Source organism: Scomber scombrus, chromosome 6 (assembly GCF_963691925.1).
Source record: "Scomber scombrus chromosome 6, fScoSco1.1, whole genome shotgun sequence".
Lineage (NCBI taxonomy): Eukaryota > Metazoa > Chordata > Actinopteri > Scombriformes > Scombridae > Scomber > Scomber scombrus.
The window spans coordinates 7,124,172-7,140,195 of NC_084975.1; the positions used below are offsets into that span (position 1 = coordinate 7,124,172).

Here is a 16,024-nt window from a genome sequence, read left to right on the forward strand (position 1 = left end):
TATCCTGTGCATAGTTATTTCAGTGTTTTGAAACGATTTCACATGGAGCATATTCCCAGTTTATTGTGCAGCAAGTAACCCACTAAAAGAATGCAGCTCATAAACTGGTGCAGTTGCAGTACCACCAAATGTTGGAGCCCTGCTCGCAGTCGATACCCCGTATGACTTGAATCTGACCTGTGCCTCGACTGCTTTGTCAATGTTTTTGTCTTTTTATACGCTTGGAAATTAAAATTTGAATTTCTACATGTAAAACGCGCTGTTTACGTTTATACTGCCGATGACAACCATATTTTCTAATATTTGTTAATAAAAGCTCTGGCATATACAGAACAGTATTGTGTATCCTTTTTTTCTACTTACTAAATACATACTAACTAAACAGCTTTTGCAACCTTCTGGATTTTATACTGTATTGACTGAATCGTAACGGTGTAAAAATACTGTGTAGCCCGAGTAAAAGCCCTCCTTTCAAAAGTCACTTTCATAAATGTATGTAATCAACTGCACTGGACTAATACATATACATTATTACACTATTTGTATTGATACGTAAACATGTACGCAACTTTTTCATGTTGTTGGTCGAATCTTAATCTGCATAGTAACCAGTAACTGTAGCTCACATATTAATGTAGTGCATTAAAAAAAACATATTTTCCTCTGAAATGTAGTGAAGTATAAAGTAGCACATAATTACTACTCAGATACTTTTACTACAGTAAAAGTATTGGTATCACAGTATAGAAACACAAGTAAAAGTATTGGATTTAATATCCTACTAAAGTAAAAGTATAGAAGTATTACAGCTACATTTACTAAAAATACCAAAGTAAAAGCCTTAGTTTTGCAGAAAAGTGAGCTGTAACTGATATAGCAAATACATTTAACAAAGTACATTATTAGTACTCATGAGTCAAGGCATAAGCAGCATGTTAGTGTTGTAATTGCTCAGTGTGGAGCCAGTTTGAACTGCTTTGTGAGGGTCACAAGATAAATCAGGGGTCTTGAGATGACCTAATTGTTAGTAAAGAAGAAAAAACAGTTCTGCTGCATAAATATTGATTCATTTTTCAGAAATTGTCTTTAATCTTTGCATTTGTATGACATTTTGGAGAGTTTACCTCTTAGGACCTCAAACAGGTATTTATTTGAAACCAAGTGAGGGGAAATGTATCTTTGAAGTGTTAAAAACTCATGGACAAATGACAACAAAAATACACACTGACTTTTTCATTATGTTATTTTATGTTAAGAAATTAAATCTGAGGTGTCCAACGAATGTAGTGCAGTAAAAAGTGTAATATTTGCCTCTGAAATTACTTAAGTACCTTAAAATGTAACTAAGTACAGTATTTGAGTAAATGTGCTTAATTCAATTCCACCATTGCAAAAAAATATGTATTAGGATGACATATTATATATATATATATATTTAATCCTGAAATGTAGTTAGTGAAATCTGGCGGAACCAATATTTCTACATCTTAGTTCCGGGTAGGATTTATTTTTGTGTGACACACAGCAGCCATTGCGTCCCAGCTGCTGTGAAGCTGTTTGATTTCTGACAGCAGTATTATTGTGTTTTATGAGTCAAACAGGTAAGTAATTTGAAGACTTGTTTCAACATTAGTCAACCAGGTATTTGTTTTTTTTAATTTCTGACATTTACAAAGTTGAATACCTTGAATAATGAAGAGTTTGTTAAAGGGTTTGTACATCTGGCGGTGTCATGCTAATTAAATCATTTGCTTATAAAAAAAAACAAACATTGAGAGAAAAAAATATTGTTTTAAAGGACAGGTTCCCATTTTTTTTCAAGTCTTTCATGTCTTATAAAACAGTCAGATCCTAAAAATTAGCATTGACACCTGTTTTTCTTGCTGTAATCATTCCTCCTGTTCATACTGACCATTAGATCATCCCTTCATAATGCACTTGCAATGTAAGTGATAGGGGACAAGGCAGACCACTACTTCTGTGCAGAAATGTATTTAAAAGTTTATATGAAGCTATTATTAAGCTTCAGTTTTGTCCAAATGAGTCAAATCAAGTAGATATCTTTCGAAGTTGCAGTCTTTTTAGTGACTAAGTCCTTCTTTTTGTTACTATACTTCCACCACAGCTCAACAGGGAAACACAAAGAGGGAATTTGATGCTAAAAAGACTGTAAATGTGGCAGATATCCACTTGATATGACTGCTGAAGCCTCATATAAGCTTCACATTAACTTTGAAATGACTGTGTGGACACACTGTTAACTTAAAGCCTGTAACAATTTCACATTGCTGAAAACTTTTTTTTCCCTTTCTCACTGTACAGATGTGATGTGATGTCGGATAAGCGTCAGCGTGTCAGAGTCCAGGGCTCCTGGGCCAAACCACAGCCAAAACAACCAAGACCTTCAGGTAATTTAAAGGACAGGTTCAGTTCAGCAGTTTTGCTCCTGCTCATACAGGCTATTCAAAGATCCCCTTTAAACATGCTTTCAATGTAAGTGACAAGGGCCAAAATCAACAGTGTATCCACAGTTATTTTGTGCAGAAATGCATTTAAACGTTTATCTGTAGCGTATATGAGGCTTCAGCAGTCTGAGGTAGTCATATCAAGTGGATATCTGACACATTTACAGTCTTTTAGCATCAAATTCCCTCTTTGTGTTTCCCTGTTGAGCTGTGGTGGAAGTATAGTAACAAATAGATGGACTTTGGCACTAAAAAGACTGTAATGTTGAAAAATACCGACTTGATTCGACTCATTTGGACGGCTGAAGTTACATAATAGCCAGACAAACTTTTAAATTCTTATTTGCACATTGTAAGTATATTATGAAAAGATCTTCAAATGGTCAGTATGAACAGGAGGAACAGAGGAATTATTACAGCAAGAAAAACCTGTTTCAGTTTTCATTTGGGCACCTGACTACTGATTTAAAACAGACTTGTACAGAAATGTACTATTTTACTAAGTCCTATTAATATGCATTATATGTAGAAAACAGCTTTTTATTTATTTATTTTTTTACAGCTGCAGTCCCAAACAACCAACAACCCAAAAGTACCAACCCAGCTCCTGCTTCTTGGGGATGTGGTTCACAGAAAACACCGAACACTTTTGAGTTTCACCAGCCCACCAAGGTAGTCTGAAAAAAACAAGTGTAATTAGAATTTTACAACTTGTTGAAGTGCTAAATAATTCTTTTTATCTGTATTTTCTTCATCAAAGCCAATTAGAGATGTTCCACCAGAGAAGGTTATAGAGTAAGTAACACATTTCTATCTTTGTTCAGTATATTTCTACAGGTCATTTATCATGTATTTGTGTCTTTTGTGGCGTAAACATTGCTCACAGGATGACTAACTCACAGCATTTTGCTTTGCGCAGACATGCAGGTGATTATGAGATCAGCCATGCACCATCAGGAGTGTCCAGGTGAGTACAGTCTTAAAAGAGAGGGAATCTCACTCAGAGGAAAGTGTAGATGAAAGACAATTAGATCAAATAGAAAGTGAAGGGAAGGATCAGTGGGGTAACGGTACCGACACAGAGCGTGAGAGCAGACGACAAATCTGTGATTGAGTTTAAACTCCACTAGATGGCAGTCATCCCACAAACATTACCTAAATAACCTCTAGTGGTGCCACATACCTCACTTATGGTAACCACAAGGACACATAGGACTGAGCCATGTTCTTAATATATACTGAATGTAGTAATATGCACATACTCTATGGAAAACTGGTCTTTAAGTGAAAAGGACAACCAGAATATGTTTCCATTTACTTTTTAGGCATTTAGATGCTTTAATCAAGACCAAAATACCTACAGACAGCCAAGAGAAAGAAGTCCAACAGTCCGAGCCATAAAAGTTACATTCTGTGATTGATTTTGTGAGATTCTTTGCCTGAAATTTGATCAAGTATTAAATATGTGCTATGAAAAGAGAAAGGGGAGGCGACAAACAAGTGGCTTCATCACTCTTTGCAGTAGTGAAACTTTCTGCATGACTCCACATCAGAGTATTAGCTGCATATTTTCATTAAACTTAGATCATGTGCAATATGTAAGCATTAAAAAGACATTACCAAACTCTGGTAAATTAGATTTGTGTGTGATTATTTTGCCTCTTTAATCGAACATTTTGGTGGACTTAAAAAAAAAAAGCAATTATACTGTTGTTCAACTGAAAGAGGATGTTGAACTTTTGACTCTATTATTGACGGAGCTTTGTCTGATGAAAGAAAAGGTTAGTCTTCTGCATATGACTCGTATATCCTTATTCCCCTCTTGGGTAATTGCATGCCTTTACTGGAGAGTCAACAGTGTAGAGATGACAGGAAAAGGTTCCCAGCTGGACTCAATCCCTGGGGTTTTGCGGTTCAAAGTCGGCGCCTTAAACCCTGTTGTCCACCAGGGCCGCGGCCATTCTCGACTCTCCTGTACACACACTTAATTTATGAGCTACATACTGTGTATATATATCCACCTTTCTTGTCTGGGAACTTAGTCTGTATGTGTTTTGTCTTTCCGTCTGTTCAGACTGCGGCTGCTGCCTGGGTTTCTCTCCCTAGAAGAGGCTGACTGGATGTTCAGTAAGCTGCTAGCAGAGCTTCCCTGGTCCCAGAAGACCAACATCAGACAGGGTGGGTACCAGGGGGGCTTAACACTGAGCAATATGGAAGGGATGAAATGTGAGCCTATGATGTAAGCTGGAGGGTGAAGAGGGTTTCCCCGTTGCAGCTCTTTGCTGTTGGGTTCATGTCTGTTCTAATTTTATTACAATGCAGTGTTGAACTTTCTGTCTGCAAAACTGTGCCAAGGCTGCACAGTCCTTTTATAAATTTATTTCACAAACGTGTCTGCGTCTGGATTTGTCACGTGCATGCAAGGAGATGATGAAAAATTTCACCATCTGCAAACAACAAAATGTTAACAACACGAGCCATGATCATCACTCACCATTAGCAAAACTACAGGCTTTGCCCCAGAAGTCAACCTTTCTCTCAGCTGGCTCTTGTCCATGTCATGTGTTTATTCAGCACGATGAAGACGAGTTAGTGTTTTTTAGTGTGACAGGTTTTGTAATCCTCAGTCTATCAGTCCTCAGACTTTGTCAACAAAGTGCATCTGGCATTTAGATTAAAGAGGAAGCAGTGGAAAACGGGTGTTAACCCCTCACCGAATACCCTTTCTACATTCTCGGCCCTTCATCTAATCTTGATTTGAAACTCTTTCCAACTCACTGATTCAGTTTTTCCGATCATTGCTCAGGGCTCTAAATTGGATCCTGTGAATGGGTTAAGGTTTTGTTAATATTTTCCCCCCTGATAACACTTTTTATAGACAGCCTAAGGCTTTTAAAAGTTGACGAATGACCACACATATTTATAAATATTAGCTCCTGAGGCCCTGAATAATTCAGTGCCATAAAAAGTGATGGTTGTTGGAGAGGTTTGTTTTGGTTTCACCGTGTTCTTGTACCAGTGGGCCGGCCAAAATACACTAATAGCGGAGAATAGGCTCTTGGCAGAGATCTGGTTGTTTCATGAGAAAGAGAGAGAGGGACACCAAGGCAGACAAATAGAGAGAAACTGGATTCAGATGTTTACTTTTCTCTCGGCTAGGAATAGATTTTAGTGACAAAGCCGGTGATCACTGTCCATGTGTGTGTTGACTTTGGAGAATAACACACGGAGAGCTAAACTGAATCAGCTCTCTGCTCTACTTATCGTTGTCATTCAGGAAAACAGAGATGAGCTGTGAAAACAGAGTGGATCCGTCCTCTTTTGAAGTTGAAATTGTCGTGACCCAGTTACCGAGGCAGTATGGAGATGGAGCTGAGCATGTTTGTTCCCGCCCGTTACAGTGTTTGGGTGGAATATCACTTTATCACTTTAATGGGAACCACAAGAATAGTCTCATTTAATTCATCAATCAATAAGTCACTGCCACATTAATTTTGGGACATCAGGACTACGACTGGATGTTGAACATCAGTTGTTTTTAGCAATGCTATCAGCATGGCTATAGGGATCTCAGTGTCTGTCAGACAGGCAACCTCTTTGATCCAGACTGAAATATCTCCATCAAATTCCGTACATATATTCATTTCTCCCTCAGGATGAAGTGTAATTACTCTGATAAATAATATGTCCAATACTTAAGTTTGAATAAATGCAGAAATAATCACATTCCCGTCAGCCTCAGCTGTACTTACTTTACATAATATAAAGTATTGAAGTGTCAATTATTGGAAGTTAGCATCAAACTCATATTCAGATTTTTGTTTACCTCAGATATTTCCTTTAAAACCTTTCTAACTTTAGTGATAAAGAACTACAGCCTTTATCAAAGCAAAGTTCTTAATTTACATGGATCCACAGAGCAATTTGTTGTCTGCTTATATTACCCAAACTAAGGTGTTTTTAAAAAGTGTTGTTCTAGTATCAGTATTGAAACAGTTGGATCCAATATGGAAAATCTTTACAACCGTAATCAGCACACTCTGTTGGCAACTGTAAGTACGGTATTTATGGGATTTAATTTTAAGAACCCCAGGCAATTACAAAAGTCCTGGTTACAGAGTGAGGCTGTAAATGCCCTGACGATGATGTCATTTGTTTTGTGTGTGTACGTGCTGGTCCAGGCGATGCATACGAGGAGCCCAGGCTGACCTGCTGGTATGGAGAGTTGCCCTATACGTACGCTCGCTCCACCATGGCTGCTAACAATCAGGTTAGATAAACACATTATACACTCATACACCATCTTTCATTCATTTATATTAGACCACTGTCTGTTTCTTCCTTATTTGTGTCTCAATTTCTTTTTTTTCACAACATTTTGTGTCTTTCTCCTATGATAACTGATTTAAGAGAGATTACTTCACTTTAAGGCTGAGCTCACACTGGCCTTTTCCTTCCTTTTTCCACATATAGTGTTTTTTTTCCTTAAATTGCCTGTTTTTCCATTGCTTTATTATTTTCTTAACTGTCTTTGTTTTCTTTTTTCATTCCCCCCCACAGTGGCATCCATTGCTGTTAACCCTTCGCGAAACAGTGGAACAGGTGAGCAGATGCAGCTTCAACTCCCTGCTGTGCAACCTGTATCGGGACGGGCACGACAGCATCGGCTGGCACAGTGACGACGAGGCCACCTTGGGTGACAAGCCCACCATCGCCTCCCTCAGTCTCGGCGACACCAGGGTGTTCAGCCTCCGCAAACAGCCTCCGCCGGTGAGACGATGGCATGGCATGAAGATTTGAGTCTAGGCCTGTCACAATTACTACTTTTATTGGACAATATATTGTCTCAGAAATAATCGTGATAAACGATATTATTGTCATTTAAAGATCATTTTATACCACTGATATAATGATAATACAGGTCCTATAAAAATAATTCACCCCCATGGATGTTTTCCACTTTTATTCCTTTTATAAATGGAATCATGGTCAATATAATTTGGCTTTTTTGACCAAAATTCACAAAATATTTAATCTGTCACTTATATATTTTTAATTAAATGACATTACTTTGTAGAAATCTGTTTTCATTTTGACATTAAAGAGGGTTTTTTTTCTAAATTCTTGTCAACAAAGCCAACTTATATTGACTATGATTCAATTTATAGAAGCAATTATCACGATAAGTGATATTATTGTCATTAGAAGATTATTTTATACCACTGATATAATAATATAATAGCAAAATAATGCAAAAGGGAGGTGGGGGGTGGAATTGGAGAGTGGGCGCTACTCTTCTGTAAAAACACAGATTGCCATTATAGGAGTTATTATTTACCTTTAATTCCATATAAGCGGCGCCGCTCACTTCTGCAGTCTCCACTCAGGACGTGCACAGTGAGGAATGGAGGACACTACTTGCTTAGCCAATGTGACATGAATAGCCTCTTAGCTGCTAATGTGAAGTGTGGCAATATTGAGGTAAAAAAAAAGGTCAAGGCCATGTCCATGTATCACACGATAAGTCCATATAAAGACATGATGATGACGATAATTACATTATTGTACGATAAGTTGATAATTATTGTGACAGGCTTATTGTGAGTCTGATCTGATTTACTTTTCTCCAAATATATAACCATTCTCACATTAGGACTGGATTCAACATGCCAAATGTGTTGTTTATATAAGCAGTATATTATGCTTCAGAAGACTTAATGTCCTGGTCATCTTCTTACACTGCTATATATAGTTGCAGAACATTTGCTTGCTGATTTAATTTAGAAAGTGTTTTATGTTCATTGTTTCTCTCTCATTTTGGCTTCACATCCAGCTCCCACTGTTCATTAAAATGGTCTCAAAAAGTATTTCACTTGGCCCTCTCTAACCCTGCACATAGTCTTTCTGACCTTTTCTTGTTGTTTTTCTTGAGTTAGTTTGATAGTTAGACTTGGCTCACAGTTAAAGAGCCTATTTTCTGCAGAACTGCTCAGAAAATCGTACTAAAAACAGGTGGCCAGAGCAGCAGCCAATGTGAATGAGTGACAAACTGGACACACAGGGGAAGGCTTAAGTCTGGTATTGTGTTTGAACTTGGCAGAGTGTTCAGAGGCCTGTGTTTAATAGCTGTCTGTTATTTCAAGTGCTGGATTAAACACTTCTTAGGTGGCAGGAATCATCAGTTAAGATGTAGATGAGTTGTGTGGGCAGGTGGTAGTAATTTTGTAGGTACAGTAACAGCCTTTAACTTTTGGTTTTGGCTTTCTGTTCCCTAATTTGTATGCATTAATATGTGTTTCAACTACTGTGAGAGTACATTATACCAGTTGTATGTGTGTTAACTCATTATTATCCAATGTGCTGAACTCTGTGTCCTTTTTATGTATCAGGAGGAGAATGGTGACTACACCTACGTGGAGCGGATTCGGGTTCCTCTGAGTCACGGGACGCTGCTGCTGATGGAAGGAGCCACACAGGATGATTGGCAGGTAGGCTCCACCAATCAAATGCAAGGATCTGTGCAAGGCTCAATGGTCATTCATAAAAACTACAGGATCAGGCAGAATGAATGCCTGCTTTTTGGTTGCATCATCTTCATTTCTGTGGTGTTTTTACACTATACATCACCCATCAATCTATAAGTGTTAGTAAATTAATGTGTCTAATTCCTTGTGTTTTATGTTCCTGTTGCTGCTTGTGCTAACTACTTGGAGCTTTTTCTGTTTGTACCAAACACTTGCATATAAATCACATACCGTCCTGTGCAGCACATGATTCCTTTCTGGGAAAAAAACACATGTTTAAAACAACTAATTTAAAGGTTTTCATCAGCTTCTTATATTGTTGTTGAATCACGACCACAGAATATTATAAAATGTATATATTAATACTTAAAGCCCTGTCTGGATTACCTCTTGCTTCATTTCCAATTACACATTAGTTGGATAAACATTATGATGTGTTTTCTGGCAAAACTCAGGAAATTATATTAAACATCAGGCAGTTTCTAGTTTCCAACCTTTCAGTCTCTTTGCTAAGTTATTTAACTTTTTTTGCTCTGTTACTGACATTTTTTTAGGTTAACATTTAATAGAACACACTTTGCTTGAGAGACTTACCAGCGAAGACTTTACTCAAAACTGTCCTATTACTTAACGAATATTAAAACGGTAAACTTTTACCTCGCTTAACCTCGGACATTTACAGTAAATACTCATGTCCTGCAAACCTAATCTTTCCAGGTGAGGTGAGTCCTCACCTGACCTGCTTTGTCCCTGACAGCATGTGTATGTTTGTATGATTGTTTCCAACTGGGCGCACGTGAGAGGATAGAGCTGTGTTCAAGACGGACGGGCAGACAGCGAGGATGGATGAAGTGGCCCGGAGAGAAGAGCAGGGCTTCAACATAATGAGAGTCATTTGTTTTACAATCAGGGACAGCAGCTGGGTCCGTATGAGTGCATGAAAAAGAAAGGATGGGAAAGTCTTGTGTGTGTGTGTGTGTGTGTGTGTGTGTGTGTGTGTGTGTGTGTGTGTGTGTGTGTGTGTGTGTGTGTGTGTGTGTGTGTGTGTGTGTGTGTGTGTGTGTGTGTGTGTGTGTGTGTGTGTGTGTGTGTGTGTGTGTGTGTGTGTGTGTGTGTGTGTAGCTGGTTTTTGGTGAAAGAAAAAGGATAACACTCGATAGTGAATATATTACAATTAATTGAATTTCATGAGGACAAAATGTTTTTAGGGTCTGGAAGAGTCAATGGAAAAAAGCTCCACTTCTGACTAAAATAGGTCAAGTTAATTATGTTTATATGTTTTTTCTTACCTGTTTGCGCAGGAAAAACAGATCAGAAACAGACGTGCAAGAAGGGGCAGAAACACAATCAGTCCTCACCATTGAGCACAAAAATTAAATAAACAAAAGTCAAGCCGAAAATCAATGGGGGCAAGTCTGTATGTTCCAGTTTGAGAATGGTATGCTGCTGAGGATGAAGGGAGGACAGCTCAGACACCTTGTAGTAGAGGGGTTATTCCTAAAGTATGTTAAATCTTAGGCTGATATATTCATAGCTAAACACCTTGTAATGACATTTAAAATTGGCATAAGATAAGCGTACAGATCATTGTCTTTTGCACATGTTTTATAAGCATTTGGGGGAAATTTAGGACAATGCAAGCATATAAATGTTAAAGATCAAATTACAAGTACATGTATGTTGAAAAGGCTTATTTTATGTATTGTTTTTTGTACATTTTTAAAAAACTTTGTCTTTATATAAAATATAATGAATCAGATTATATGTTACAGGAAATTAATGAATAACAAGTAGGTGAACAAAACAAAATGAAATAAATTTAGGCAAATAAAGTTAGATGCAAGTAAATTCAAACTTGCAATGCACTCCCTTAGTTTTTACTTTTATCAGTTTAAAAAAAATGGAGGAATATTTACTTCCTGTTAGGTTTCCTCCTCTAATTACATCAAATAATCAGACCAAACTTCATATATTGTATGTGTCATAAAAAATAGGGAATAATGGAAAGATCTGAAAGAGAAATGCAGCAATTTACTAAACAGTCTGTGAGGAGAGGTAGAAATTATGATTTCCAAGCATTAAATGTAAATAAAACGGTTATACAATGTTTAAAGACTATAGTGTCCAACACACAGTCTCAAATGTTAAAAAAAAAATCAGAATATGGTATTTTCCATTCAACTTTTCACCTGTTATGTTCTTGCACCTGAGAAGTTGTGGAGCCATCATTTATTACTTTAGCGATTCATTTGTTTGATTTATTATTCAGTTTTTTTTTTATTTAGTTGCTTAGGAGACATGTGGAACTCTGCAGTATATTTGTTTGCTCTATGATTATTATAGTTACATATCGGTCATTATTAGGATCATAATGTTACATAATGATGAGGACATCTTTGCCCTCTGAACAGAGTACAGTTGGTAACTGGAAAATGGGCAGTAATAGAAATCATGGCACTCTTGGTCAGGTTGACACAGTAAGTGACTTTTGTTTGTGGTCATTTCTACTATAGCAACATATTGTCTTTAGATAATGTAAAAAGTAAAGAGTGAGGGCAAAACAAAGAGTAAGGGTGGAATAAAGAAAGGGGGGAACTACACTGTGAAAGAAGGTTGAGCCTAAATGGAAAAAAAGGAGAAGGTCACAGGTGTTTTATGGTGGCGCCTCCCTGAGTACCTCAACAAAGGTTTCATCTGTCCTTTAAATATCTTGCCAGGAGAAAGAGGATCACACCAGCCATTAATTCTCTCTCTGTCACGGCAGTCAAAGTCTGCCTAACAAAACCTCCTGGCTCGGGCAGAAGGGTTTAGAAGTGAGTGCTAAATATTTAACTAAACCTGTCAATCCCGCTAAAGTATTTCATTTGTTTGAAAAAGGATACAGGGTTATTTCAGCCTGTTCCAGACTCTTTCTCTTGACACTGTTGTATCACCTCCTTTTGAGAGATGTAGGTGAAGGAGGAGAGGGTACGTGTGTGTGTGTGTGTGTGTGTGTGTTTGGGGGCACAACATGCACTAATGGAAAACAAGACGGTCTCGTGTGCAGAGCTTAAGACATACTTGATGTAGACACGATGGAGCGGGTGGGTGGGGCTGTCTGTGCCCTTCCAGAGAACATTTTAGCGCTGTTTTTGCAAAGGATGACAAAACACGACATTTAACCCACATGTCAAACGGTAAAAGAAATGGTGTTTGTCGTATGTTGTGACATCGTCTGGATGTCCTGTGTATGGAGTGCAGAGGTCAACCGCAACACAAAAATAGCCTTGTTTTTTAGGAAACTCGTGACAATATAAATCTTCTGTCCTGATCTCATATTTGTGTGTTTTTTTTAATTTTAGTCCCATTTGTGTATCAGTGTGTCAAATATGTATATTCGATTTTCTTTCATCTTGAATTAAGCAGTTATACAGTCTTTACAATGCTTTGACAATATCAGATTCACAAGATTGATAGACAGCCTGTCACTTAATAAGTCTTAATTTTAATGACTAAACAACCAAAATCCAAGAACAGTTGGTTTTACTGACATTAAGCTATCATTTCACCCTTGTTTTGGGTGTTTTTTGGGTAAGAAAAGCTTGTAATTTCAGCCAGTCACAGGTTGGTTTCACATAAAAACAGTCAGCATCTCCAGCAATAACCATCATGTGCCCCGTCTAATCCCTCAGCAATGTATGACAAATGATGACTTTAATCTAATTCCTTCCCCAGATCATCACATTCTGGCTGCTCAACCCTCCTTCCTAGAAATTACACTCATATAATCATACATTTAAACACCAAATATGTTTTTGTTAAAATTGTAATGCTGGCCAAATTGCATTTTCTCTCAACATAATGAGAAAATGTTAATTAACTTCTTTCGCAAGTTGCAAAAATGTTGATATTGAACATAGTGAAATTTTCAGAGCCAATGTAACTACTTGGTTTTATTTCCATCAAAATATCTGATTTTGCAGTATAACATCCGCTAGTTAAAACTGCAGCAGTGTTAAACTTTCTTATGGCAGCACTTGGTTAGAGAAAGATTGCAGTCTTGGTTAAATACTTTCAAAAAGTCTGTTGTGACTTGAAGCACATTACCTATGAACATAATCCAGGCAGCTATTACATTGCAGAATAATTGGGAAAACAATTAAGTTGTATATGAATGTAATTTCTTGGAGACAGGGTGTGGCTACTGTGCCTTGAGTACTTCTCCTGTCTGTATGATGCATTTCGGTATGTGCTCTGATGTGAAATGACGCCACGTGATGCTGCAGATGTGTGTCACACATAAGCTGCTACCTGCTCGAGACAAACGTGTAAATATTTGACATGTAAACGTGAAATATTTATTTTATCTATCTCTGTCCCATAAGCATCAAGTTGCTAAAGAGTACCATGACCGAGGTCCACGCATCAACCTGACCTTCAGAAATATCTACGCAGAGCCGGAGGGCCACAGGCCGGGGACCAAGCTGCGCTTCACAGCCGAGCAACCATAAACTCCCCTCAGAGGTACTTAGAGCTGAGGAAACTGTGTCCTACAGATACTGCTACATCTCATGGTTGACTGAATAAGTGACTTAGAGATTTTGACAAATGTTAGAACATAGCATGTGAGCTGTATCGTCTTGCTCAGTGAGCCACAGCACAGCAGGACGTAGAGCTTCATCCAACTTTAACAGTTTGCAGCTCCGCCTAAAATTACCTGCTACATAATTGAACCATAATAACAGCAAACCCGCAACCAGTGGTGATTATCAGATTTCAGTGTTTTCAGAATAGCCAAACAGAAGAATGGGTGATAATAAGCGATAAAATGTCACATTGTCTATATTTAATTTTTTCAGCACAGACAGTAATGTTGCTCATGCTCATTTAAGACCATAATCTAAAAAAAAGTCTTCAGTCTGGATGTTTTGTACCTAAAAATCTCAGGAATCATGTATGTTGGTGGTGAATAAAATGAGTCCTGGATGGGAAAAAGCATTTCCAGATCAACCAGCAAAGAGGTGACGCTGGCTCAGACACCTCAGCCCTCATTGCTCTAGTTGCCAACACCAAAACATTGGAAGCTCCTCTGTGTCAGTATCAGACATGACCCCTATTTAGATTGTTTTAAACAGGATGTTAGTCTTGTGGTTTGAAAAGTCAGTTTTTGCATTTCAATATATGTCATGACACTCAGTGAAATGTGCTGAGTACTCACTGTACAGCACACAACACAGATGTGCCTGTTTGTTAAATGCCCAGAAAAGTTAATGATTTCCAGCCTGGTTTGTGTTGGACTGCTTTTTGGAGAGAGCATAAAAAAATGAAGAAACGAGTTAAGTGGCCACTTAGGCTATTACAGCTCCATTAGGGCTGAAATTACTTAATTGTCATGTTGAACAGGGTTTATCTGACCTGTTCGCTCAAGAGGCAGGGTTATTTTTTAGTTATTTTTGTGCTAAAGCATCTGATTTGTCAAGAACCAGCATCCAAAGATAAACTTACAAAACTGTTTTTGAAATACTGTAAGTTTTTTAGTTTGTGTTGTAAAAAAAACCCCAAAAAAAACAAGTCAACGTGGTTGCATTTAAAAGTGAAAAATGCAGTGAAAATTAAGTTTGAAAGACAGGGAAGCAGTTATGTGTCAGCAACAACTAACGGAGGTAAATCACTTCCATACCTGTCAACAGTTACCATTTAACATGTAAAATTGAATTGAGTTAAATGCATTTTTACAGACCACTTCCTTGTTGAGATATTCTGTTTACTTATATTATTTATTCATGTTCCAACACTAAAGAGTTGCAATGGTGTTCTTGATTGCTGTTATTCTGAAATAAAAAATTGATGTTCAGGTGGAATATTGTGTCCTGTGTCACAAAAAAACAGATTTTTGTTGATTGAACTTAGAATAACTTATTTGATACATACAATGGGAATGAAAACATTATTTTCTTAACATCCCATTACTGATGGGTTAAAAATGTATCTTGGACAGGCAGGTTTAAACAAAATACCAAGTTGTGATATGAAATTTGTCATATAAATAAACTGCAACCTGTGCATAATGTTTGCAAAATTTAGGAAAACAGTGAACAGTTTGCTCCAGGATTTCTGAGTGGAGAAATTATGTAAGCATTGTTGTAATCATACCCAAAAGATGCGATAATGTTGTTATAATAGAAGGTTCTTAATCTGTTTATACTGTGGTCGTATTAAGATCACGTGCTATGATGTTACCACCCTCATAATAAGGTTGTGAGTCAGCGCCTTAACCTCATAGTCATCGTTCAATCTCAGGATCCGATGTGTTGAGTTTAGAGCAAACACAAAAAGAATATGCTGCAATCATCTGCTTTAATAATTACAGCAAATACTTTCACTTACTTAATATGCGGAAAAAATAACAGCATGTGTAGATTTTATTTAATTATTACCTCTTCACTCTCACAAATTGAAACCCCACCTTCCTACAAACACACACACTCACACACTCTCTCTTAAAAGAAGCATGCATGATGTAAAAATAATCCTGGGTCATTTATAGCATTGGCTGATTCTGTTCAGCTGATTAAGCAGAAAAAGAAATGTATTTCTAACTACAGAAGACATGACTGAAACATACAGGCTTTATATAGATTAGCTTCTTTTTTTCATTGAGGCATTATACTTCACTTGTTGCAGAAACAGGGGGGATCACAGATTAAATTGAGACTCTGGACACTGAACGGTAATTCCTGGTGATATATTTAGAAATGAGGATCACTGGTCATGTAATATCAACTCCCTGGTGCAAGTCTGATCATATCAGTTGCCCCCTTATGTAGTTTATTAATAGCTGTTTGTGTGGTATTGCTCCAATCTGAAGTGTTCATCATAGCCAAACGATCTCCCTGGTAAACACATAGATAGGTGTGATTTAACAGCTCTTTCCCAACAGTTGGGAAATAAAAAGATTGTTTAGATACTGAAGCTTCATGTTGCACTTAACAGTCTATTAGAGGAGAAATACTGGCTGGAAGAAATAGTCCTGTGGTTCACAGAGAAGTTATAACA

The 16,024-nt window shown here is 37.4% G+C and overlaps 1 protein-coding gene across 3 annotated transcripts in view; it reads left to right on the top strand.

Annotated features, from left to right (window-relative positions):
• Nucleotides 1-1,525: 1,525 nt before the first annotated feature.
• The window catches only part of alkbh3 (alkB homolog 3, alpha-ketoglutarate dependent dioxygenase), a 37,126-nt gene continuing 22,627 nt past the window's right edge, over nt 1,526-16,024 (top strand). The window contains exons 1-10 of one of the 3 annotated variants that reach the window (XM_062420570.1): nt 1,526-1,601; nt 2,323-2,408; nt 3,028-3,137; nt 3,226-3,260; nt 3,385-3,432; nt 4,540-4,643; nt 6,647-6,735; nt 7,026-7,235; nt 8,855-8,953; nt 13,354-13,492. In XM_062420570.1, the coding sequence (XP_062276554.1) occupies nt 2,333-2,408; nt 3,028-3,137; nt 3,226-3,260; nt 3,385-3,432; nt 4,540-4,643; nt 6,647-6,735; nt 7,026-7,235; nt 8,855-8,953; nt 13,354-13,479 (897 nt within the window). In that variant the 5' untranslated portion in view covers nt 1,526-1,601; nt 2,323-2,332 and the 3' untranslated portion in view covers nt 13,480-13,492. Of the gene's footprint in view, nt 1,642-2,322; nt 2,409-3,027; nt 3,138-3,225; nt 3,261-3,384; nt 3,433-4,539; nt 4,644-6,646; nt 6,736-7,025; nt 7,236-8,854; nt 8,954-13,353; nt 14,830-16,024 lie in introns of those variants that run through there. The other 2 variants (XM_062420568.1, XM_062420569.1) reach the window with 2 other exon arrangements.